The sequence below is a fragment of the Quercus robur genome, chromosome 4 (genome assembly GCF_932294415.1).
Source record: "Quercus robur chromosome 4, dhQueRobu3.1, whole genome shotgun sequence".
Classification (NCBI taxonomy): Eukaryota; Viridiplantae; Streptophyta; class Magnoliopsida; order Fagales; family Fagaceae; genus Quercus; species Quercus robur.
This window is the reverse complement of record NC_065537.1, coordinates 42,498,342-42,523,033: the sequence shown is the minus strand read 5'-3', so window position 1 is coordinate 42,523,033 and position 24,692 is coordinate 42,498,342. Positions and strand designations below refer to the sequence as shown.

General features: G+C 36.0%; 1 protein-coding gene across 1 annotated transcript in view; it reads left to right on the top strand.

Moving 5' to 3' along the window:
* The first annotated feature begins 2,070 nt into the window (after positions 1-2,070).
* The window catches only part of LOC126721877 (ankyrin repeat-containing protein ITN1-like), a 55,823-nt gene continuing 33,201 nt past the window's right edge, over positions 2,071-24,692 (top strand). The window contains exons 1-5 of the mRNA XM_050424952.1: positions 2,071-2,149; positions 2,272-2,336; positions 4,161-4,513; positions 4,600-4,758; positions 4,851-4,903. Of these exons, the coding sequence (XP_050280909.1) occupies positions 4,191-4,513; positions 4,600-4,758; positions 4,851-4,903 (535 nt within the window). The 5' untranslated portion in view covers positions 2,071-2,149; positions 2,272-2,336; positions 4,161-4,190. The remainder of the gene's footprint in view (positions 2,150-2,271; positions 2,337-4,160; positions 4,514-4,599; positions 4,759-4,850; positions 4,904-24,692) is intronic.

The following is a 24,692-nucleotide window of genomic DNA, read 5'->3' as shown; positions in this document are numbered from 1 at the left end:
CTTGGTTTCTCAGCTTTTACAAGACTTTCTAGAAAGTTGGGTTTGAAGGACATTTTTGTTCCCAAGATTGTAAAGGCACAAATCACAGATCAAGTTTCAGTTCAAGAAGGTCAAGTCTCAGAACTTGAGGTTCAGGACTTGAGGGGGAGTGTTGAAGCTGGAACTGAATCACATAAAAGGGACAAAGCCAAACATCAAGTGCAAGGCAAAACGACACGCGTGAGGTTAAAAGATCAAAGCAAGCTGAAGAACAAAACGACTGCGTGTTGATTAATAAGATCACGTGCTTAGCATGTGAAGTAATTTAATTCCAGTTAATTGTATTAGTGGTCCACCTGTCGAGCATCTAATGGTTCAGTTGCATTTCCGTTAGATTAGGGAGTTTGTTAATTTTCTGTTTTCAGTCTTAGCTCCTCTGTTGCTGTATATATAGAAACAGGGACTCATCTAATTACTTACTTTGTACATTTTCTGATTTTGATGAATGAGAAATATCTTCTCTCTCAAATATTTTCTCTCTAAACTTCCAGAAACCTCTTTCTCTAATAACTGAGAAGTGCGTGTGCACTCAAATGGGTCAAACATATATAAATATGATTGATTGGGTTGGATGTGTACATGTACTGTGTACTGTGTACCCAAAAAAATCGCTATCGGCCAAGTGACAGAGATAACATTTTTCCCATTATATCATGTTTGAACCGCATAATCACCCTAAGAGTGACCCATTTTTTTATTTACAAGTTGTATTATTCTGTGAGTGGTGTTAGTCAAACTTCAATTAGCTATGAAGTGCAATAATTTTTATCACATTAACGCATTAAGTGATCATATGTAAGTATATATATCATTTGTTAAATCTATATCTATATGATATTTGTTCCTCAAAAAAAAAAAAAAAATCTATATAATAATATTTAAAAGCCGAAGCACACTCTTATATATTGAGTCACATCAGTCTAGCATTTTGGACTATTTAATTGTAAAATATATTAGTAAACAATTAAATGAGTTAATTTAATTATTTTTCCTAAATCCATTAGTATATGAAGTTATTTAAGCATAGTTCTAAAAAGAAAGAAATTTAGGCTTTTAAAAAAAAAATTAATATCAATCAAACAATAGGATCTTTTAAATAGTGCATTTTATGAATATTTTTATTTAACTTTTTAATAGTAAAATGAACATTTAAATGATATTGTTTACTGACTGAAAAATTTACAAAATGATATTATTGGTTAGTTTTACATCAATAACATAATTAAAAAATTCCTAATTAATATGTCAAAGTTGATAACATAAAGTTCAAAAACTAATTAAAATATGGAAAAAGTTAATGGATATTTTAAGAGAATTGATTTATAATTTTTTTTAGAATTTTCTTTAAAAAAAAAAAAAAAAAACACAACTACTACTATTTTTTCACAACTTTTTATATTTTCTTTGAAAGTGATATCAAAAATTTTCTCAAATAATTTATTAAGAAATGACTTAAAAGTGCCCGTTAATATGAACCAAATATCTATTAAATAACTAAAATAAACAATAAAAAAAGAAGAAGAAGAAATTATATTTTAAAAACTAGTAACTAGTAAGTGATTTTGCCACGTATTGGGGGAACAGGGGATGTGATGGGAGGAAACCAATCTAGTCTTTCAATTTGAATGTCGAGTACAACTATGAAAAGTCTTCGATTAGTCTATCTGTAATCTTGAATGTGTGGGGTACATGCAGTTGGGTTACAAAGAGAATCTAAAATGAGATAAAGATACGAAACCAGATGAATGAAAAGAAGCAGGAGTTGGGAAGACAAATTAAGAGAGTTAATACCGTATTAAAAACTATTTTGATTTGTTTAATTGAATGAACTATTTTAGTACACTGAATGTAAGTGAAGTGTTTCGCAATTACTGCTAATAAATATTAAATAGTCCGACATACCAGCCTAGCCTCAAGGTGGGGGAGCCGGGGAGGTGGTGGGGAATTAAAAATTTGAAACTTGTTTTCTGTTTCTTATAAAAATTAAAACACGCAATTGTTTTATCTCTTAATGACTCTTCATTAATCTCTCCTTCTTTCTTTTTTCGTTTTTCACACCAATTCTCTCTCTCAATCTTCAAGAGTTCCTCTTGTCACCAGTTCCTTTCTAGTAACTCGTCTATCTTTTCTTTTTCTTTTTTTCTTGTGATTTTGTTCACACAGTTTATTTTTTAAATAATTTTGGTTTGTTTCTCGCCAACCTTTTCTTTTTTCTTTTATTTTGATTCCAAGAGAAGAGGCCACACCACCGCTGCCATCAGGCTGATTGTCCTCGCCTTGTTGCCGCCTCATCACTGGTATTTCCTCTCTCTCTCTCTCTCTCTCTCTCTCTCTCTCTCTCTCTCTCTCTCTCTCTCTCTCTCTCTCTCTCTCTCTCTCTCTCTCTCTCTCTCTCTCTCTCTCTCTCTCTCTCTCTCTCTCTCTCTCTCTCTCTCTGATTTGATCTACTTTTATGGTTTCTCTCTCTTTCGCACTCTCTAAACTCATCTATGGCTCAACTTTTACCGCCTAGTGACTTTGAATTTTTAGATTTTATTTTTGGCGGAGTGAATTTTGGTATGGAAAAAAAGATGAGAAAATGAGAAGGGTAAACTTTTTAGAGGGCATTTCGTTGAGAGGAGGAGAGGGAAAAATGATGGTGGGTTGAGGGAGAAACTTGAGCCCACCAAAAAACTCTCCATTAAATAAGGAGAAAACTTGATGGGGGAAAATATGATGATTGAATGACAAAAATGCTTATGTGCAAGTTGCACATGAGTTTGTATGTTGCTCTTTCTTTTTTTTTCCTTCTTTTTTTTTTTTTTTTTTTTTTTTCACTAGACATTGCCTCTTCCTTCTTCTTTTTCTTTTTCTTTTCCTTGGGTTGTGGGCGTGACAGTTTTTCTTTTCTTTTTTTTTTAGACATGATTTTTATTTCTGGACAAGATTTTTATTTTTTAATAAAATTGGGTAATTGTATTTTCTTTTGGTTGTTTGTAACTTTTTTTTATTTTAATTCGGCATCATTTTTTAATAAGGGTATATGAGAAAATTTATAAAAACTCATTTTTTTCATCCCTCCACTTTTTCACTCCCAACTAGACAAAAATGAGGAAGATTAAAATATTTTTCATCCCCTCACTTTTCCATCCTCCTACCATTTTTATTTTTCCACTTTTCCACCCCTCCAACTAAACAGACTCTTAGCGTACTTGCATGGGTTGTGACTTTTGACAGATTGTCTTTGTGCTTTTCTTAGTTCTTAGTAAAGTTACTAGATTGAGGTTTTATTTACTAGTAGAACTGGTAGTAAAGTTTGGAGCATTTTTATTTGATTGGTTAATAGTGCCACAAATTGCAATGGGTATGGGTTTGTGGTTGAAATAATTTTTTAATTAATAAAGTTGAGTGCTTAGGTTAAAGACTAATTTTTTGTTTTTTTGTTTAATTGAATAATTAATTGCAAATGACATAAAAATTCACTGCATTATGAGAATAAATAATTTATTGTATGGTTGAAAAATTAGTTGCATGAGTGATGTTAAAGATATTACAAAAAATTTTATATAGATCTTGCAAATTAATGTGTCCTCAATCATTAAAGGTAGTTAATACATTAATTTTATATTAGTTTATTAAAGTGACACAACACCAATCGCATAAATTGATACATAAGTTTGTAAATTTTTTATAATAAATTTTGTAGGAACTTTTAACGTTTTGAAAATTTTAATTTGAGAATACTTAGTGCATTTTTGCACACTGCCCACATTCTTGTATTATTCTTTACATAATAATTAGGCTTTTTGCTAGAATATTATTGGACATAAAATGAGATAATCAATATAAAATTTTTATTTGATTTGTAAATTAAGAGAAAATCAACTACAATATGTAACCCGTTGAAAATAAAATATTTTAATATTTAAATTTTTCAAACATATTTAAATTATTTAAAATTCAATGCTAGTGATGCAGCACTGCCCACCACTAATATCCATGTATCCCAATCTCTAAAAATTTTGACATCTCAATTCCAAAAATTGTCACTATTGACTTCCAAATTATTATAAAACAAAATTTGAAAAATTTGAATTCGTAGCAGATACGATATAACCAAATCTTCATTTATTTTCTTTCAGACACAATTTGGTTATATTGACAGATCAAACATGGAAACAAAGCCTGCCTTGAGTGCAGCTGTTGTTGAAGTTCTTAAGCAAGACAATTATTTGGATTGGAGTGTTCGGGTGAAGACATGTTTGATGGCTCAAGATCTTTGGGACATTGTTGAATCAAGGAGCGATTCTCCTACATCCGAAAATGAAGCTGCCTTTAAGGTTTGGAGCAAGACGAATGCCATGGCTTTACATGTGATCCAGATTTCATGCGGGCCAGACACATTTTCTGATATTAGGGAGATTACTTTGGCCAGAATTGCTTGGGAAACCTTGGCAGGAAAGTACAAACCTAAAGGTCCTGACCCAAGTAGCAGGTAATTTAGATCATTCAATTCGTTAATTAAAAGTCAAGTATCTCTCCCTCTCACGTGATTTTAAAAACCGGTTTTACTTCGGACAGCATGGCTTCAGTTCCTTTAGAAGAAGACAATCTTGACTCAAGTACTAAGTCAGGTACGAGCCAGATTTCATCTAATATTGGGGAGATTACTTCGGCCAGAATTGCTTTGGATACCTTGGCAGACAAGTACAAACCTAAAGGTCTTGACCCAAATAGCAGGTAATTTAGATCATTCAATTCGTTAAAAGTCAAGTATCTCTCTCTTTCTCTCTCTCTCACATGATTTTAAAAACCGGTTTTACTTCGGACAGTATGGCTTCAGTTCCTTTGGAAGAAGGCAAGCTTGACTCAAGTATTAAGCCAGGTACATCTCTCTCTATCTTATTTTCTGTGTGTGCGGGTGTGTAAAATAGGCTGTAAGATAACCAAGACGACGACAAACTGAAAAAAAAAAAAAAAAAAAAAAGTAGGTTGTGATTGCGTTACAGCCTTGAGGCCACGTTTTAGGAAGAAAGTCCCTCCCATCCGAAAAATTGGAAAAGACAGTGACGTGCCACAATGGAATTAAGGTCCAAATAGTTCCCATTGTCAGCATCTTCTTCATTGTTTTGTTCATTTGTTGTTTTTGTTTAGTACAATTCTTACAAATTACACTTTGCGCGCAGTTAATGGTTAAAACTTTCGAAGTCCTCTCCATTTCATTAGAAATAATTAGATTCTCATATATTTATTGTTATATAAACTGTTTCATTATTTAAAATGATATTATGATATTAGATATAATTTAAAATTTGTAATATTTAATGTGCAAACCATGAAATTGATCCATTTTAAATGATGTAATTAATGTGATTTAATTTACACAAATTAAATTTATTGATGTAAAAATTCAACTAATTGCTATATTAAAATAACCTTATTAATTTTTCAAGTTTAAGTTATTGATGTAAATTCAGTTTCAAGTTGGTTAGGTTTTTTCCCTCCCTGCTGTGGAGGTCTCTCTCTTTCGTGAGGCAAAGGAAGTCAATTCCGTACCGTACCGGCCGGTACAGCCGGTATATACCGTATCGATCAGTAAACCGGTATAGCTACCCTCTTTGTTTCGTACCGGAAAAAATACCGGCCGTACCAGCCACGTACCGACAAAATCCGGCTGTTTTGGCCGGTAAATGGATACCGGGTCGAAACACGAAATGCTTTCTTTTTTTTTTTTGGTAATTTTGGCAATTTTTTAAGGGCAGGATGGTGCAAATCTGAGTAAGCTAAGAAAACCCATCAGAAAGAAAGAGAAAAATGAAAGAAAAATGCACAATAGCTTTGCAAAATGAAGTTAGAATCACCTCTTCTTCAAGACTTCGACTTCATTATTATTCACATTTTTCTTTTACCATCTTCTTCTTTAAGGACTCAACGACGACTGATTTGCCTCTTCTGTTTTGTAGCTTTGTTCTCTACACTTACTCTTCCCTGGACTTCCCTTTTGCTTTTTCAATGTAAATGCTAAGTAAACTTGGTCAAAAGAGTACACTTGCTTTTGATTTTCTCAAAGCATCAGATGATATTTTGAATTGGTGTCCCAATATTTTAACACGTGGGACTAGCATTTATTAAGTTTGGTAAACCCGAAACGGTACACCGGTATTAACCGGTATCCAAAATATATCGTACCGCTGGCTAAACCGGTACAGCCTCCGGTACGGTATTGACTCCCTTGCGTGAGGCACGAGTCTTTCTCTCCCTTGACCTTGGTCTAAGGGTATTTTTTCTTCTTTTTCTTTGCCCTGATCGTACATGAAGCATGGCACATGAATTTATTGACAGCTTAGGGAATATGAGGTTAACGTTTAAGGAGGAGGAAGTTATTCCTATTTCTGATGAAGGGCATCTGGAAGCCATAGAAAACAGATTTGCCATTATTCCCTTTTCTCCTTTCCTGAACTTTGGAATTTTCCTTTATCACCAAATTTGCCATTATTCTTGAATTTCAAGAATTTTCGGAAATTTTTTACAAGGTATGCAACATCTTTGTCAACCACATTGTTGGTTTTTAGATCCCTTAAAACCACAAACAAATTAACCTAGGTAATTAGTCAAGTGATTACTTAGTCAAATTAACAGATCTAGGTTAACACAAATATATCATATCAATGTATAGCAGCGGAAAATAAATAACACAACGATATGATAACCCAGGAAAACCAAACAGATAAAAAACCTGGGGAGGATTTGACCTAGCTATCCTCAAGGTAAAAACCAAATCCACTAGAAAGAATCGAAGTTCATACAATAAGACTTGCAAGCCTCCACGCTCGACTTCTTATTGCTACCAACATTACTGACACGACCACGTGCAAGCTCCGAATCCACGAACTCCTTCTTTCTTGGATTCCCACCAGCTACAAGCACACCCGCTTGTGTATTCTTTAAGCTTCAATGGCAGCAACTGAATTGATCATCAAGGCGTAGATAAATCTTCCCCTTGAAAACCCTAAGTTTGTGTAAAGGAAAGCTCCTCTAGATCTCACAAGAGATTTACACAAACCGCAAATATAAGCAACACTAAAACGTGGCTAGAGTTTGCCTTTTATACTTAGGACAAATAAGAAACCCTAAAAACGCTTTAAAACAAATAGGGCTGAGTTGGACGAATCTGCAGAAAAGCATTTTGCCCGAGCTTTGATCGGTCGAGCCTGTCGTTCGATCGATCGAGCCAGGCCGAAAGGCACAATGCTTCCTGCTATAAACTCGATTCCAACTTTACATTGACACACAACTTTGAGCTAGCTTTAAACACTTCTAAACACATTGTTTTGATCATGGTTTGCCAACAATACACATTAGAGTTCTAAATACATAAAATCCTAAACTTTAGAACCTAACACACATCTTCTCCCGATGAGTCATGGTCTTCCACCTTCTCATTAATGGTCTTAAGAGCAAGAGATTTACTCTTCCGTTGATTGGGCAGCGACATTTCATAAGTCTGAAGAGAACCAACCAGCTCCTGGACTTTGATGTCATCAAGGTCTTTGCTCTCTTCAATCGCTGTCAGTTTGGCACAAAAACTTTCCGACAATGATCGAAGGATCTTACTTACAATTTTAGAATCCTCCGTTTTCTCTCCCAAATTTAACTTGCTTACAATCACCTTATTCAGCTTGCTATAGAAAGAGTCAAAAGACTCATCCTCACTCATTTTTAACTCCTCAAACCGAGTGGTTAGCATCTGCAGCTTGGTGTCTTTTACTTTCTTTGTGCCTTCGTAAGTGATCTCCAATATCTCTCATGCTTCTTTGGCAACGGTAATGTGAGAGATCCTATGAAATTCATCTGGAGACACACCACAGAAAATAGCATTGAGAGCTTTACTGTTAGCATTAGATGCAACGAGTGCTGCCTTATCCCATGTGGATTTGGCTGCCTCAGGTCTGGTCCAACCAATCTCAACAGCATCCCAAACAGATTCATCAATAGAACACAAAAATGCTCTCATGCGAACCTTCCAAAAAGCATAATTACTACCATCAAAATATGGAGGTGCATTTAGGGATTGAGACCGATCCATCTCAATAAGGAGTCAAGGATCACACAATGGTAATGAAACCACTAGAAGTGTACCCGCTCTGATACCAATTGAAAGTTCAAATAGTGTAAAAACACCCTTGAACGTTTAGAATCCCAATTTACAAATTAACCAATTCAAGCTTTATGTCAAACAACTAGTGTGCGGAAAATGAACAAAAGCTATAATGTAGAATTGGAAAAACTATCTAAGCCAAATTAAAATCACAACCCACAGCAGATAATAAAAGGTAAAGATAAAAGGGAAGGAAGATGCAAACACAAAGACAACACACGATGTGTTATCGAAGAGGAAACCGAAGCTCTCGGAGTAAAACCTCTCCGCCGCCCTCCAAGCGGTAAACAATCCACTAGAAAATGTAGTTGGGATACATGGACAGTAATAAACCCTCCAAGCCTAATCTACCCAGTGCACCTAAGTCCTCCAAGCTTCTTGCTCCAACGAGGTTGCGCCGAACCTTTTTCTTTTCCAGCTTCCCGGATTCCGCTACTTGACCATAGCATCAACCAATGTAGATTGGTTCCTTCCTAACTGCTTCCTAGAACACCAAATAGCCCTCTCACAGTAATGAATATGGTGAGAACAAGGTTTTGGTAAAATGCCTCTCAAGGGTTTGACAATGGAGAGGAAGAGAGTTGAGGAATTTGAAGAGACTCTAATGTATAGATTGTAGGTGAATCAATCTTGTTTTACTCTAGGGTTTCTCTCTCAAAATTCTCTCTGGAAGCTCTCTTTCATTTGTGGGTATAAGGGGTATTTATACTGAGGTGAAAGGAGAATGTGAAACGTCAGGTTTTTCAATACAGGGGTGGCTCGTGGCTTGGTCTCGCGACTTGACTGAGTCGCGAGATCCCGTCGCGAGATAACCGTATGGCCAGTTGTCCTGTTTTGTCCTGTAGTGCTCCAGCTAGTATGACTGTTCACCTTTTGGCATGCTTGGCACGTGTGCTGCATCTGGCGGCTTGCAGCCGCGAGTCACCCGCGAAATCAAGCTGCGGGTCTCTGTTTTCTTGCACACTCTTGAGCAATCAACACTCTATCTCACTCACTACCCTTACAACAAAACCCACCTAAATATAGGGTTACTAAATGCTGAAATACAAGCAAATTTGGCACGGAATAAAGCCAACAAGATGGTTGATTAAATTCAACCTTACAATCTCTCCCTTTGGCTATTTCGTGACAAAACCCTAAAACAGACTCTAGACTTAACATGTGAGTTGGGAACAGTTGAGCAAAACTCACTCACACCTAACTCTAGAAGCTGTGAAGCACTTGAATCATAAGAACATGAAACTCCTGAAACACAACAATACACAATGATCATTGTATGCAGAAAAGCATGAAATGCATATGAAACAGGCTTAAAAAGATCAAGCAAAGATGAAGAGAAGAACCAACTCATGGCTTGATCAAACAGTTAACCACTACAAGGTAGTGATCACAGTGCTCATTCACTCTTGGAATGAACACTTGAACATACAGGTTAACAAGAACAATGCAAGTTACTTGTATGCCCAACACTCAACCAATGCATAATACACTAAGTATATGCATCTAGGAACAATCCTACAAGGGCACAAGAGTGACAGTACTTAAAAGAAAATGCAAGACATTTAGATAGAAGTACTGATTTAAACAAAGCATAAAAGGCTGCATAAAGCATGGTACAAACCATAAAGCCTACAAATATGAATAAAAAACATAACCCTAAAAGCTTAATATATACTGAATAACATCAACAATATATATAAACAGTAAACCAAGTTTATAAGTTATGAGTTAGAAACAAAAATACACCAAAACCACAGTGTATCAAACCCATAGAAACACTAAATACCCAAAAACATAAACACAGAAGAACAATGTCTGTTTTTGACTGCTCCCCCTCAACATATTACTCCCCCTTAAGAGCTGCTTCTCTGTTCTCAACAAAACAGAAACCTATATGTCTCCCCTTTTTTTACCGGAATGGCCAAACGGTCACTGTCCATGCTGGGTGGTGAAGCTGTCAAGTTTTGCAGACAAAATATCAATCTGGTCTTGCATGGCTGCTATCCTCTCAGAGTGCTCGGTCTAGACTCCTCTGATTCCATCAAGTCGTTCCAGAATGATCTGAAATGCATCTGGAGGAGTATCTGAAGAAGTTAATGCTCTAGTCCTCTTGTCACTCCTCCTGGGTGTTGAGGTTGATGCCTGCCCTCCCGCCTCCGCCTCAGTCTCCATTGGGACACCCTCTCCTTCATCATCTTCATCTTCTTCACCTGGAAGCCGAACACTTATCATTTTGAAGGTTAGCTTGTTAATTGCAGACGGTGTGGACATGGGACTGATGTCTCGAGGGATTGGAACACCCTTCTTTCTAAAGATCCTCATGAGCAGACTAGGAAAGATCAGTTTGGGCCTAGAAGTGGTTCTAGTCTCATCCACAATAATGTCAAATATGTGGGAACTGATGTCAATGAATGTCTTTTCCTTGAGGTCCATCAGAAAAATTGCTCTTGCACTGTTAATTGTAGTCAACTTCCTTATGGGATAGAGGTTAAACATCATGATTATAGTGAGACACCTCATGTCCACTGGAAAAGCTGTGGTATTCAAACACTTCCCTTCTCTCTGTCCACCTATCCTCTGTTGTATAGTTTCAATAGATAGAATTCTATCTTTGTAATTGACAAACTCTTGATCTTCTAATCCCTCAAGACCTAGCACATCATCAATGTCATGTGCATCCAAAGTGAACTCTTTACCTCTAACCCAGCAGCTTAGTTCATCCTCCCTTATCACAGCATTTGAATAAAACTCCCTAATCAGGGGTTCACACACAACTGGGAGATCACACAGAAGCTTTTCCCATCCTCTTCCTTCAAAACAGCTGGGGATAAAAGTGCCTCTCAAATCCTCCAAATTCACAAACCTTTCTTGAATAATTCCTGCCTTTAAGAAGAAGTCCTTGCATCTCTCAAAGTGGGAAACAGACCTGAACAGGTTAGGGTCCATTTTCATTCTCTTATCTGCTTTCTTTGCAGGTGTTTTCTTCTTTGGAGATGAAGGAGCCATCTGTGAACAATTAGAAGAGGCCACAACAACATAGTACAATACATGTGTATGACAAATCAGTACTTTGTTAGTAACAAGGACAAAAATGCAACCACACAGATGAACTTAAAACATTTAAACCTCATGTCACTTAAATCAACCACACAGATGAACAAGCCAAAACGTGGATACACAAGAACAACTGGTATAATGCAGGGGAGTATTAAAGCAGCAGAGATTGAAAACACCCAAAAGACAAATATATGTCAATGAGACATACATTTTGATGAGTATGACATGTCTCAAAGAACAAACGACAGATGCACACAATAGATGAACAGGCACATATTCAGCACAGTGAACCTCACAACTAAAACAGGAACATTTTGAATCAACACATCAACATACGATCAGACAAGATGAGTAACCAACAAATAACAAACCCTAGCTAAGCACATGATGAAGAACAAAACCAACAACTTAATTAAGTTCAAACTAAATCAATAGCTACCACTAGCTAAGCAAGGATAAAAAGCAATAGCTGAAACAAAAATCCATCTCCAAAGCATACACAAATGCGAATAATCAAGAGGGAAAAACACAAAATCAAGTAAAATAGAGTTCGAGAAAGAAAACCCATACCTGTTACTTAAAGATTTTGAGTTGAAAGGAAGCAACAATGGAGTTTGAAAATGGTTACACGGAGCGTTTGGGAAGAAGACAGTTGAGAGAGAAGATGAATAGTCACAAAAAGTTCGAGGGAAAACTGAAAAAGATTTAAAAACTGCCCCTATTTTTGCCAAACACACATTTTTCGTGACTTAAGTGAGTCGCCAACAAGTCGCCAGGTCAAGCCGCCAAAACATTCAAAGACAAAATTTTGAAAAATTTTCTAAGTGTTTTTCGTGACTGGAAGGTCTACCTGCGAGAGAGTCGCGAGCTGAGCCCCAAAAATCTTTGAGTAACCCATGCGACTGGACCTTCCACTCGCGAAGAAGTCGCCAAAATTGACCCGCGAACTCGTGACTGAGGCCTGCGACTTGACTTACCCGCGACTGAGTCGCCAAAACAGAGCAAAAATGAATTTTTGAAATTTTCAGATTTTAAGAACAAAAATACTTTCCAAAAACACCTAAAACACTTCAAAAATCTTTTTGTGCTTGAATCAACAAAGATTGAGCATGTGAAAACACATTTCATCAAGTACAATCACACAAATGAATATGGCATTTATTGAACATAAACTTGTGTGTTGTGTGTGGATATCAACAATGAGATAGTCTTTAGTCTAATGTGAAACTTCAATGATCAATTCAACCAAGGCATACACAATCAGCACTAGATCATGTGACCCATCTCAATTATAGAAGTATGCATATATGACCTCCCACAAAACTTGATTATAATAACTTGGAGCTTTACATTTGACTCCACTTTCAATCATAACATTTGATCTTTTTGATTCTTTTGAGACAATCACCTCTCATTGTGAGAGTGACATTTGATATTTCACCTTGATGAGATAGCCTTTGGCTTTTTGAATAAACTTTCACTATAATTTTTGGTCGCTTTCCCTTTTTCCTAGTCGAATACTAGTATGTGCGACAGGTTTTTGCAGCTCAAAATCTCTTTTCATTTGGAGATTTCCATTTAGTGAGCTCTTTTTAGCAAAAACAAAAATAAAGAGTGGGAAGATATATAGACACAAGTCTATGCATGTCTCAAGATCAACATAACCATTCACTAATCATTCATGACAAGTTTGAAGATCTATTTACAACAATCACATAGATTTCAAGATTTCTCCCACAGTAATAAGAGTGCAAAAAAACAAGTTACGCTCAAGAATGCACAAAGCCATTAGCACAAAGGTAAAAGGCAAAACAATTTTTGAAACAAAACTCAACAATGTCAATCAAACTTTTTGATTTTCTATTTTTATGTGATTTTTGGATTTTTGACACAAGAAGAAAAAGATTGATCAAAAACAAAAAGAATACCAAAAGTATGCACAAAAAGACAAACACACAACCATCAACATAAACAACAAGCAAACAATCAAACACCGTCACAAAGCATAGGAAGTATTAATGCATGGTCATGTTGTAATGCTTATGCATGAGTACCATTTTTCACCCACACGTCACTTGTGTTTGGGGTGATTTCCTTATAGGATTGGGTACGAGAGTTAGGACTTTCAAACCTTTGTGTGAAGCTTTCCAAGCAGTTGGTGAATGCACCAATCATCTTCATCACATTCATCATTCCGGGATCACCGTTTCAATCTCTCGATGGTTCACGAGCCCAATTTCTCCTATCATTTCTAGGTCCTCGTTGCCTTTGAGAAGTTACACTATTCATTGCTCTTAGCTTTTGACAATTTGGTCGAGTATGCCTTTGAAGTCCGCAATGATGACACACATAATTTGATCTAGGACCTCTTTGTGCTCGTGGACGAGACTTGGCTCGGGATTCAGACCTGCCCACAAATTGATTACGTGAATTCAACAACCGTTCGTTCCCCACATTCCTCTTCTCCTCTATCTTGGGCTTCTCAGCAGTAGGACCAACATCAGCTGATTCTTTGGCCTTTATAAACTTCACTTCTTTAGTGACATTTCCAGATGAGCTACTTCCTCCGGTATATCCCAATCCAGATTTGTCTGAAAAGCTCTTTTGAGATGAAATAACATCATCTAGCTTCTTGGTGGTGACCCTCTCTATTTTAGCATTTGCTTGCACAACCTCTTGCTCAAGAAATCTCACTTTTGTGTAAGCTTCTGATAGCTCACCATTCAGTGTTTCTATCTCACATTTGGCCTCCCTATATCGGATTAGGAGACTCTTATAGTCCTCCTCTGCCTTCTTCATTTTTCTCACTGCTGCCTTGGCCACCCTTGTGTACTCCCCCGACTTCTCTAGGAGTGAGTTATAATTCTCTTGAAGATTGACTGTGCTTTCATCTTCTTCAGTATCTGATTCTTCAATAACTCCCAATGATTCTTCATCACTGTGTTCTCCAAAGTCTCGTACAAGTAGATTTAACTCGTCTGAAGACTCAACATGGGCAATAGTCATAAAGGCTAAATAGTTCCCCTCTCCATCACAGCTTTCTTCAGAATCTGATTCGGATGAATCCGAGTCACTCAATGTCGTGGCATACACTTTGCCTTTCGATTTCAAATAATTCGGACATTCTTTCTTAAAGTGTCCATGCCCGTTGCATTCGAAACAAGTGACGCCTTGTGTAGATTGGGATTCTTTTTCATCCTTCTTTTTGAATTCCCTTTTCTCCCTTCCTGAACTTTGGAATTTTCCTTTATCACCAAATTTGCCATTATTCTTGAATTTCAAGAATTTTCGGAATTTTTTTACAAGGTATGCAACATCTTTGTCAACCACATCTTCTCCCGATGAGTCATGGTCTTCCACCTTCTCATTAATGGTCTTAAGAGCAAGAGATTTACTCTTCCGTTGATTGGGCAGCGACATTTCATAAGTCTGAAGAGAACCAACCAGCTCCTGGACTTTGATGTCATCAAGGTCTTTGCTCTCTTCAATCGCTGTCACTTTGGCACAAAAACTTTCCCGCAATGATCGAAGGATCTTCCTTACAATTTTAGAATCCTCCGTTTTCTCTCCCAAATTAAACTTGCTTACAATCACCTCATTCAGCTTGCTATAGAAAGAGTCAAAAGACTCATCCTCACTCATTTTTAACTCCTCAAACCGAGTGGTTAGCATCTGCAGCTTGGTGTCTTTTACTTTCTTTGTGCCTTCGTAAGTGGTCTCCAATATCTCCCATGCTTCTTTGGCAATGGTAATGTGAGAGATCCTATGAAATTCATCTGAGAGAAAACCCTAGCAAAAAACCTTGAGAGTTAGAGATTGCTATACCCACATATCTCTACACATTTGCTTGTGGATTTCCTTAACTCCTACCTCTCCATTTCCATATCATTGAGAGGTTGATAGCCAAAACACTTACCACACCCTGTCAGAGTGTCAAGTGAGAATTTGGTGCTGCTGGGAAGCATTGAAAGAAGCCAAGGATGGCAGATGCAACATGGTGCTTGTTGTGGGATCTGGAGAGCTAGACAAGACATGGTTCCGAGTAGCCTTGTTGGAGTAGGAGCTTGGAGGGCTTAGGTACATCGGGTAGATTAGGCTTGGAGGGTCTCTAGCTAACAGCTAACCCATGTATCCCAACTGATTGTCTAGTGGATCGATTTCCGCTTGGAGGGCGACGGAGAGGTTTTTCGCGGAGTTCTTCGGTTTCCTCTTCGATAACACATCAGCGTGTTATCTTATATTTTCATCCTTCTTCCCTACTCTTTTAGCTTTCATTTTACTGCTATGTTATATTGTTTATGGCTTAGAGTAGTTTATTTTTTCATCCGCTCGCTTTTACTCTTTTCCGCACTTAGTATAAGTTAGAGTAAAATCTATCGAGTCGTAATTTTTATCGTGGGGTCTGAATAGCTCTTGTGTTTTCACACAATTTAGAGCATTCAGTCTCCTAATAAGCGCATTCAGTTTCGTGTTGTGACTTTCGAGGCCAATACCAAAGAGAATGTCCCCCATTGTACGTGTTAGATAAATCAGGCTTTTAACCAAACTATTTAACAATTTTATCTTCATCGTTATGACAGGCTATAAGCCCAGTTGCATACACAAACCATTGCTTTTTTTTTTTTAATCTATTGAATTATTCAAACATATTTGGTTCGTTACTTGTCAAAATTAAACCATTTACATTAAAAAAATGAATCAAGATATCTCAACTCATGTGACTTGCCATTTACTTGTCAAATGTATTATTCGAGATTTTGGAGTATTTGCTCAAAACACAACTGAAAGTGCACTACTTTCTCACACATTTTCTGACAAGGCAATGCCTTAGTTCATGCCTTAGCCTAGAAAGCGAGAAAGTCATCTCCTTTATTGGCAGGGACGGACCCAGGTGGGGGCCTGGGCCCCCCTTGGGTCCAATTTTTTTTAATTATATATATATATATATATATATAGTTATAATATATTTCATTTATGTAATTGAGCCCCCTTCCAAAACCTTAGGCGTTCTTTCTCCACAATAAGACTAACTAGCATCACTTAGCTAGCAACTATTCAACTCAAAAACTTAACAAAAACAATAAAAACATTCACAATAGTGATTGTATTTTAGCAACAACAACAATATATATATATATATATATATTTTTTTTTTTTTTTACTACCAAAGAACGAAAAAATTATCTGTTATTGGAAAAGTTAAAGCTAAATTTTTTACAACTAAAGTAAATTGGTATAAATACTAGTTGACTGTGGCAAGTTGTTAAAAATAAAATACAATATTTTATTAAGATTATATCTCTTTCTTCAATTAAAAAACTCAAATTCTCTTGCTTCCTTTATTATTTTAATGAGTTGTTTACATTATTTTAAATGAAGTGATAAAAAAAAAATAAAACATTTGATATTGGGTATGAATGTTCAAATAGTGTATAAAACACTATGAATGTTTAGAACCCCAATTTACAAATTACCAATTCAAGCTTATTACCAAACAATATATGTGTGGAAAATGAACATAAGCTTATAACAGAATTGATAAACAATCTAAACCAAATAAAATCACATCCACAGCAGAAATTAAATGGCAAAGATTAAGGGAAGAGAGATGAAAACACAAGGACAACACAACGATGTGTTATCGAAGAGGAAACCGAAGCTCTCGGTGTAAAACCTCTCCGCCGCCCTCCAAGCGGTCAATAATCCACTAAAGAATGAAGTTGGGATACATGAACAGCAGAAGACCCTTCAAGCCTAATCTACCCAGTGTACCTAAGCCTTCCAAGCTTCTTGCTCCAACGAGGTTACGTCGAACTTTTGTCTTCTTTAGCTTACCGGATTCCGCTATAACCCATAGCATCAACCAAATATCAATTGGTCCCTTCCTAACTACTTCCCAAGCACCAAAAAGCCTTCTCACAAATATGGGTATGGTGAGAAAAGGATTTGGCTAATGAACCTCTCAAGGATGTAACAATGGAGAGGGTGAGAGTTGAGGAATTTGAAGAGTCACTATGTAAAGATTGTGGATGAGTCAATTTTGTTTTTCTCTAGGGTTTCTCTCTCAAAATTCTCTCTAGCATGATGTTTAAGTCTACAGCTGGCATGATGGTTTAGCTTCTCTGCATGCTTCACTCGTGTGCATCATCTAGCGGCTTGCCAGTCGCGAGCCACCCGCGAGATTCAGTCACGATTCCCTGCTTCAATGCACATTCTTGAATATTTCTTCACACTCTCTCACACACTACCCTTACATGATTCCCACCTAAATACAGGGTTTCTAAGTGCTGAATTACAAGCAAATTGGCACGGAGTAAAGCCAACAAAACGGTTGATTAAATTCAACCTTACAGAGTATATTGTAAAGTGATGTGATAAAAGCTAAAAGTTTTAGTACCACCACTATGAATGCTCTAATTTTTTTTATTAAAAAAAAAAAATCCTAACTAGCCTAGTATTAAAAAAATTTTTTTTTTTTTCTTTTTGTCTTTGTTGGTAAATGATTACATCTTAATGTATTTAGAAACAACTAATTTGAGTATTTATAATTTTTTAATACTAAATGGATGCCTATTTGAAGTTTTTTTTCTTTATACTCCGGCCCCCGCTAGCCTAAAATCCTAGGTCCATCCCTGATTATTGGTATTGATGGAGTCTGTTTCTTCTGACCTTCATAATTGTTTTACTAAAGATTTTACTTCTATGAAATAAAACAGATAACAGTCTTTCTTCTCTAAAAAAAAAAAAAAAAAAAAAAAAAAAAAAAAAAAACAAAAACGGCTGCCATCTTCTCAAACTAGTATTGACAAAGATGATTTGGTGACTTAAAAAGAGAGAGCCATGAAGGTGTGTAAAAAAGCTCTAGTTTCCACTACTGAGGTTATTCTTCAACCTTACTACCCTATATGAAAATTCTTAGCCTAAGCTATCCTCCATAACTTCTTGTTTTAGATGATATTTCTATTATTTGTTAAAGCTTTCGTACTATTACTGTTGTTAGTGTTCCTTTAGAATGTTTCTCTTCTTTCTCATTTCCTTTTGAGAGTATAGCCCATGGCAACAAAGTGGAAAAACACTTCTTTCACTAGATAAGCATTCAAAAATCATATTTATCATATATTTGATATCTATATATTTATTTTACTCTATTCCAGTAATTATTAATGGTATAATTTCCAAACAAGAAATTAAGACAAATATCTCATCCTAATTAATACCCAACGCTGGGCGTACCATTCTTGGTTTGTATCTCTCTACCTCTGTTTTTTTTTTTTTTACTCTTCTTCATCTTATACACCATTGTACATCAATAGCCTTTCTTCCATACAACAAAGTTTTTACTTCCATTTATCATTCTTTTCTATTGCCTTGATCTCTTTGTTGTTAACGTTTCTTCATATTCTATACGTATTCAAACAAGAAAAAAACACATTTGATTATTGATATTCTTTAGTTGAATCATTGAGATCTTGTATACTTCCCATTTACCATAGTTTTTCACTAGAACTTCTTTCTAGTGATGATAATGAAAATATTTTTACAAATAAGAGATGTTGGTGATGGGCGTGGATAGGAAAGTTCTTCCAAACTTAATTAACATGTTCTTCTCTAGGTAAAGAAAACAAAAAAACAAGATATATCTCATCTTCTTGGGTGTTCCTATTTCATGTTGATTAATTGGTCCAATTACATGCAATGCCCAATTGAAGGTACAACTACATTGCTAATTTAGAGTTAAGTGTAGTAGAAAATTGAAAGCTCTTAAATGTGTTAAAACACAAGAGCTTGTTTAGACCACAATTAAAAGATTACGGCTCGGTTGATTTTACTCTAACTTATCTAATTGTGGAAACAAGAGTAAATGAAATGCAAAAAACCAATGCTACTCTAGAGCATAAACATGAACAACAAACAATAAAAGTAAAGTACAAGAGTAAGAGAAGAAAGATGCAAACACAAGATAATACGATAATGTGTTATCGAAGAGGAAACCGAAGAACTCGGCGAAAAATCTCTCTGCCGCCCTCCAAGGGGTAAATCGATCCACTAGACAATAAGTTAGGATACACGAATAGTAAGAGACCCTCCAAGCCTAATCTACCCAATGTACCTAAGCCCTCCAAGCTCCTACTCCAATAAAGTTTCTCGGAACCGTGTCTTGCTTAGCTGTCCGGATCCTGCAATACGCCCGATTGCATCCGCCAAGCCTCACCGGTTTCTTTTGGCAAATCCCCAAAGCTTCCTAATCTCCAAAACACTCTCTACACTCTGAATAGGTGTGGGTTATGTTTGGGTACAAATCTCCTCTCAAGGTATGACAATGGGAGAGAGAAGGAGAAGAGGCAAGAATGATTTCTCACTAAGGATGAGTAGATCTCTCTCTCTCTCTAAAAGATGGGTGTGTGTGTTGTAGAAAACCTATCTAGAGTTTTTCTCTCTGAATGACCTCCTTATTTGTGGGTAATGAGGGTATATATAGTATGGGTGAAGGGTAAAAGAGTCACACTTAAAAATCCTCTAGGTAGATTGTTTCGTGACTATCTCACGGGAAGGCCTTACCTACAAGACACTTGTGAAACTAACAGCCTGGCACGACTCCACTTGATCTTCAATTAAGCTTAAGTCTTTACCAACTTAATACTAAATCCAATATAATAAAATCCCACAAAATACAAGGAATCAAAATTAAAGCAATTACATCACATTTTGTCATGATATAAAGCCAATATAAAACATAGTTGTAAATCACAACTTTACAATCTCCCCCTTTGGCTATTCTATGACAAAACACCCTATAACAGACTCTAGACTTAAACGTGAGTTTGGGAACAATGGCAAAACTCACTCACACCTCAATCTAGAAACTGTGAAGCACTTGGAACATATATACCTGTAACCTGAAACACTTGCACAAAACACATTAGACCCTCAAGGTAAAGCAAGTAATAAAAGGACAAGTATAATGTAACAAGTAAAATGCGATCAAGTAAACATGTTGTGAAACATATGAGCAACTTGATCATACACCAAATAGTCATATGGAAATGACTACAATGATCATATAGCAAAGCAAGTGATTATCCGAACATGTAACCAATAAAGCACAATAGCATAAGGATGTATGCATGCCCAACACATTAACACGATGCGACGAGAGCAACAAAGCATAGATACTAAATGTAACTCAAAGCACCATAAAACAACGAGAAAACAAGCGTAAAGTAAAACAAACAAAACAAGGTTTTCTCATAAAAAAAAATGTCTTCTCCCCCTTGGTATATGCATCTCCCCTATAGCTTTCTCTTCCTACGAATGTGCACGAGATAGAATTTCTCCCCCTAAGAATGTGCACATAAGTTATATAGAAATGACGAAACACACCGGTATACTTTCCGGTATACTCTCCCCTTTTTTGTCGCGAATAGACAAATGAATCAAGGAGGGAAAGAAAAGAAGATATGAACAAGGGTAAAAGATGAAGCATGAGAGATGCAAGATAAATGAGAAAATGAAGCTCAAACGAAAGACAAACATTTTTATAAAAATGCTACAAAGCATAAAGAACATGACATGCTAAGGACGAAGGAACAAGATATAGTCCTAGGCATGACATTGGCACAAGAACATGTTATATATGCTAAAAGGTCTAAAAAGACTTAATTAGTATGGGTGAATGCAAAACATGTCAAGTGTTAGAGTGTGTGCAGCAAAGGTGCATCTAGTGTGCATGTGAGATGCATGACCAATGCATGAGCAAGGCACTCACGGGGCAAAGTGTGTAAAACACACAACCAATGATCAAAATATGATAAACATGCATAATCATGGTAATCTCCAAAAATTAGTACTCATCGAAGTCCAAAACAACGAGAAAATGCCATTTGGGCATTTTATCAAACACTTAAAATGCACACACTACACATGTATGTTAAACAATGCATGAACATATGAAAATCTTGTCTAAATACATGTTATATTTGCCACAAGGGGCCAACATCTAAAGGAAAACAACATTAAAAACAAAACTCAATCAAAAAGATTGACAAAAAATAAGTTTTCCAACTCCTATTTGAGAAAATCCCAACTATGAACAGAAAACCCCCCAAAAACATAATCTAAGGATCAAAATCCATGAAAAGAGTTAAAGATTACCTTAGAAATGTTTATGGAATGTAAAACACTTGAAATTAGTTGGGTTTTGATGTTGAAGCATTAAAATAGGGGTTTGGGAGAAGATGAGAGAAGTTTAAAACAAATGTCCCACGAAATGTCCCACAAAATGCCCTTTAAAAAGCTGATCTAGAAATTTTTGTTGGTATTTCGCTGGTAAGCCTTACTCGCGAAACAGTCACGAAACTCTCTGTCCGAAGCTGAAAAACTTGAGAAATGGACCCTTTAACTCGCAACTGAGCTTATACATGAAATAAGTAACGAAAACACCTAGAAAACATGTTTTTCACATAAAAACAACTTGAAAAACTTTGAAAAACATGTGTGATACAAATTACTTCCAAAATCAAACAAAAAGAACAAAAATCTTTTTGGTTTGATCCATATATGGTTGAGCACACACACATCACATTTGAACATGTACAAACACACAAATGAAATAGGCATTCATTGAACATTAAACTTGTGTGTTGTGTGTGTGTATCAAATGTGGAATAGTCCTTAGTCTAGAGTGAAGCTTCAATAATCAATTCAATCAAGTCATACACAACTAGTACTAAGTCAAGTGGTCTATCACAATTATAGAAATGAACATATATGACCTCCCACAAGAAAATGATTACATATATTTGAAGCTTTTCATTTGGCTTCATTACAAATCATAACCTAAGTTGCACGGACACGGACACGGACACGAACATGGGGATACGGCAATTTTTGAAAAATAAGGACACGACACGGCGGCGACACGGCGGTTAAATAATTAATTAAATTTTATATTTAGACACATTTTTTAATATTTTTAGACATAAAATACATTTATATCTAGAATTCAAATTATGTAGAACTACAAATAAGTAAACTAACACCCAAAGTAGTACAATAATACACATAAAATGTTTAGAGTACAAACCATAAAAGGATAACAAGTTCAACATCAAACTAAACACATAAAAGGATAATAAGTTCAACATCAAACTAAAAACATAAAAGGATAACAAGTTCAACATCAAACTAAAAACATAAAAAGATAACAAGTTTTAAACTACAAGATTATCAAAGAACAACAACATCATCATCATCAACATAATCATTATTCTCAACATTACTTGTCTCCATCTCTGGCTCATCTAGTGTGAGATAAGCAATCTCAAGCAACCCAGGTCCTCCAAATGGTTCATCCCAATTATCTCCACCAATGTCCCACTTCTTAGATTCTCCACTATTGTACTCGGGCCTCCTCCTTGAAAGAAGTCGAAGATTAGAATGAACAAACACTAAATCTTCAGCACGTTTAGGAGTAATTCTATTCCTCCTCATAGAATGGATAAAGCCATAGGTACTCCAATTCCTCTCAGCACATGATGATGAGCAAGGCTGTTCAAGAAGTTTTAGAGCTAAAGTTTGAAGTAGTGGTAAAGTAGACCCATAAGTTGACCACCAAAGCATTGGATTGTAGCTCCACCTATCCTCCATGTTATCCTCATCATAAGCCTGTAATGAGTTAAACAAACCAAACTCCACATTAACTTTTTGCCTATCATCAGGATCAGGAAAGATCCTTTTGAGGCACTTGTTTCTCTCCACTGAAATTTCAGCATCCTTATGTGGTGCAACACGGCCTCTAACTTCCTCAATCCATTTAATAGTATAATACCTAGTTAAAAACAAATAAACAAGTACAACTAATGAGTTTAGTTTATTTATTTGGAAATATCTAAAGAATACAAACGAAAAGATTAAAGAGATAGAAAAATTACTTTGGATTCAAGGAGTGGGCTAGGCAATGAAGTGGTGTGCAATTTTTAGTCCACCGTTCAATAAGTATATTGTGTACCACATCATAGAATGGAGACTCCTCATAGTCTTCCTTGCCTTCATGTTGGTATATTTCTTTCTTCACATTTTCTATCATGGAATCCCACATTTCATACACCTTATGGAGAATAGGTGCATCCGTGTCAGCCACTCGAAGCATCTCATAAATAGGTTCTGTGAATCTTAGAATGTATGCAACCTTGTCCCACCACAAATCATTCAAAATATAATCCCTCACAGTTTGAGCTTTTCCTACATCATCTTCTCTATATGACATCCATTCCTCACTAACAACCATATTTCGAAGATTTTGTTTTACTTGAAACAAGTTTTTAAGCATGATAATTATTGAAGCAAATCGTGTTTCAGCAACAGCAAGTAACTTCAAAGGAGAATATGAATTAAAAATTGCTAATCTCATAGAATGATTTGTGATGAAAATACGAATGAAAGTTGCCTCATCTGAAACTTGTGCAATCCAGTTACATTCATTATATGCATCCTCATTCTGCAAAGAGTACTTAGGTGCACATATATTCTTCAAAGCCAAATTGAGAGTATGCACAACACAAGGTGACCAAAATATATGAGGATATTCAGCTTCAACAATAGATCCTGCAGCTTTCATAACAGACGCATTATCAGTAATAATTTGGACAATATGTTGAGGCCCAACCTCACCAATGACCTTTAAAAACAAGTCAGCAATGAAGTGCTTGTCTTTATACTCTTTGGTACCATCAATGGATTTGATAAAAATTGGCCCTTTTGTGATGTAGCCATAAAATTGATAAGTGGCCTTTTTTGTACATCTGTCCACCCATCACTTACAATGCTTAAACTCTTTTCTTTCCAAGTGTCTTTAATTGCTCTCAACAACTTCTCAATATGTGCCTTCTCTTTTTGCAACAAAGTTGTTCTTAATTTATTGTAACCCGGAGGAACATAGCCTGCTAAATTATTATTAGCTGCAAACTTGATCATCTCAATCCAATACGGGTTCTTAGCAAAGTGAAAGGGTAAGCCAGCAGAGTAAAATGTCCTAGCAATAAGACAATCTAATTGCTCTCGACATTGATTGTTAAAAGCCCTCTCCAAAGGAGAATTCCCAATCCCAACCCCTTTTTTTTTTGGGAAAAATGGATGACTTGTAGCTGTACTACTCTCCCTACTATCCAAATTAGGACTAGTAGGAGAATCAGTGGTAAAGACACTAACTTAGGCTTCTTCAATCTACGCGAAGATTCCTCAAATGCATCTTCTAACTTCTGCATTTCATTTTGATACTCATCTCCAACCTTGGCACATGCTTGTATTCCAAACTTAGGCAATTTTAACAAGTGTGCCTTCACCCTTGAATAAGACCCCTTGAAAATTTTTTCACAATAGTTACATCTAAAAGAAACATTCCCACCACCAACACTTGCTTTTTCTAATCTAGTAACATATTTCCATAGAGGAGCAGCATTCT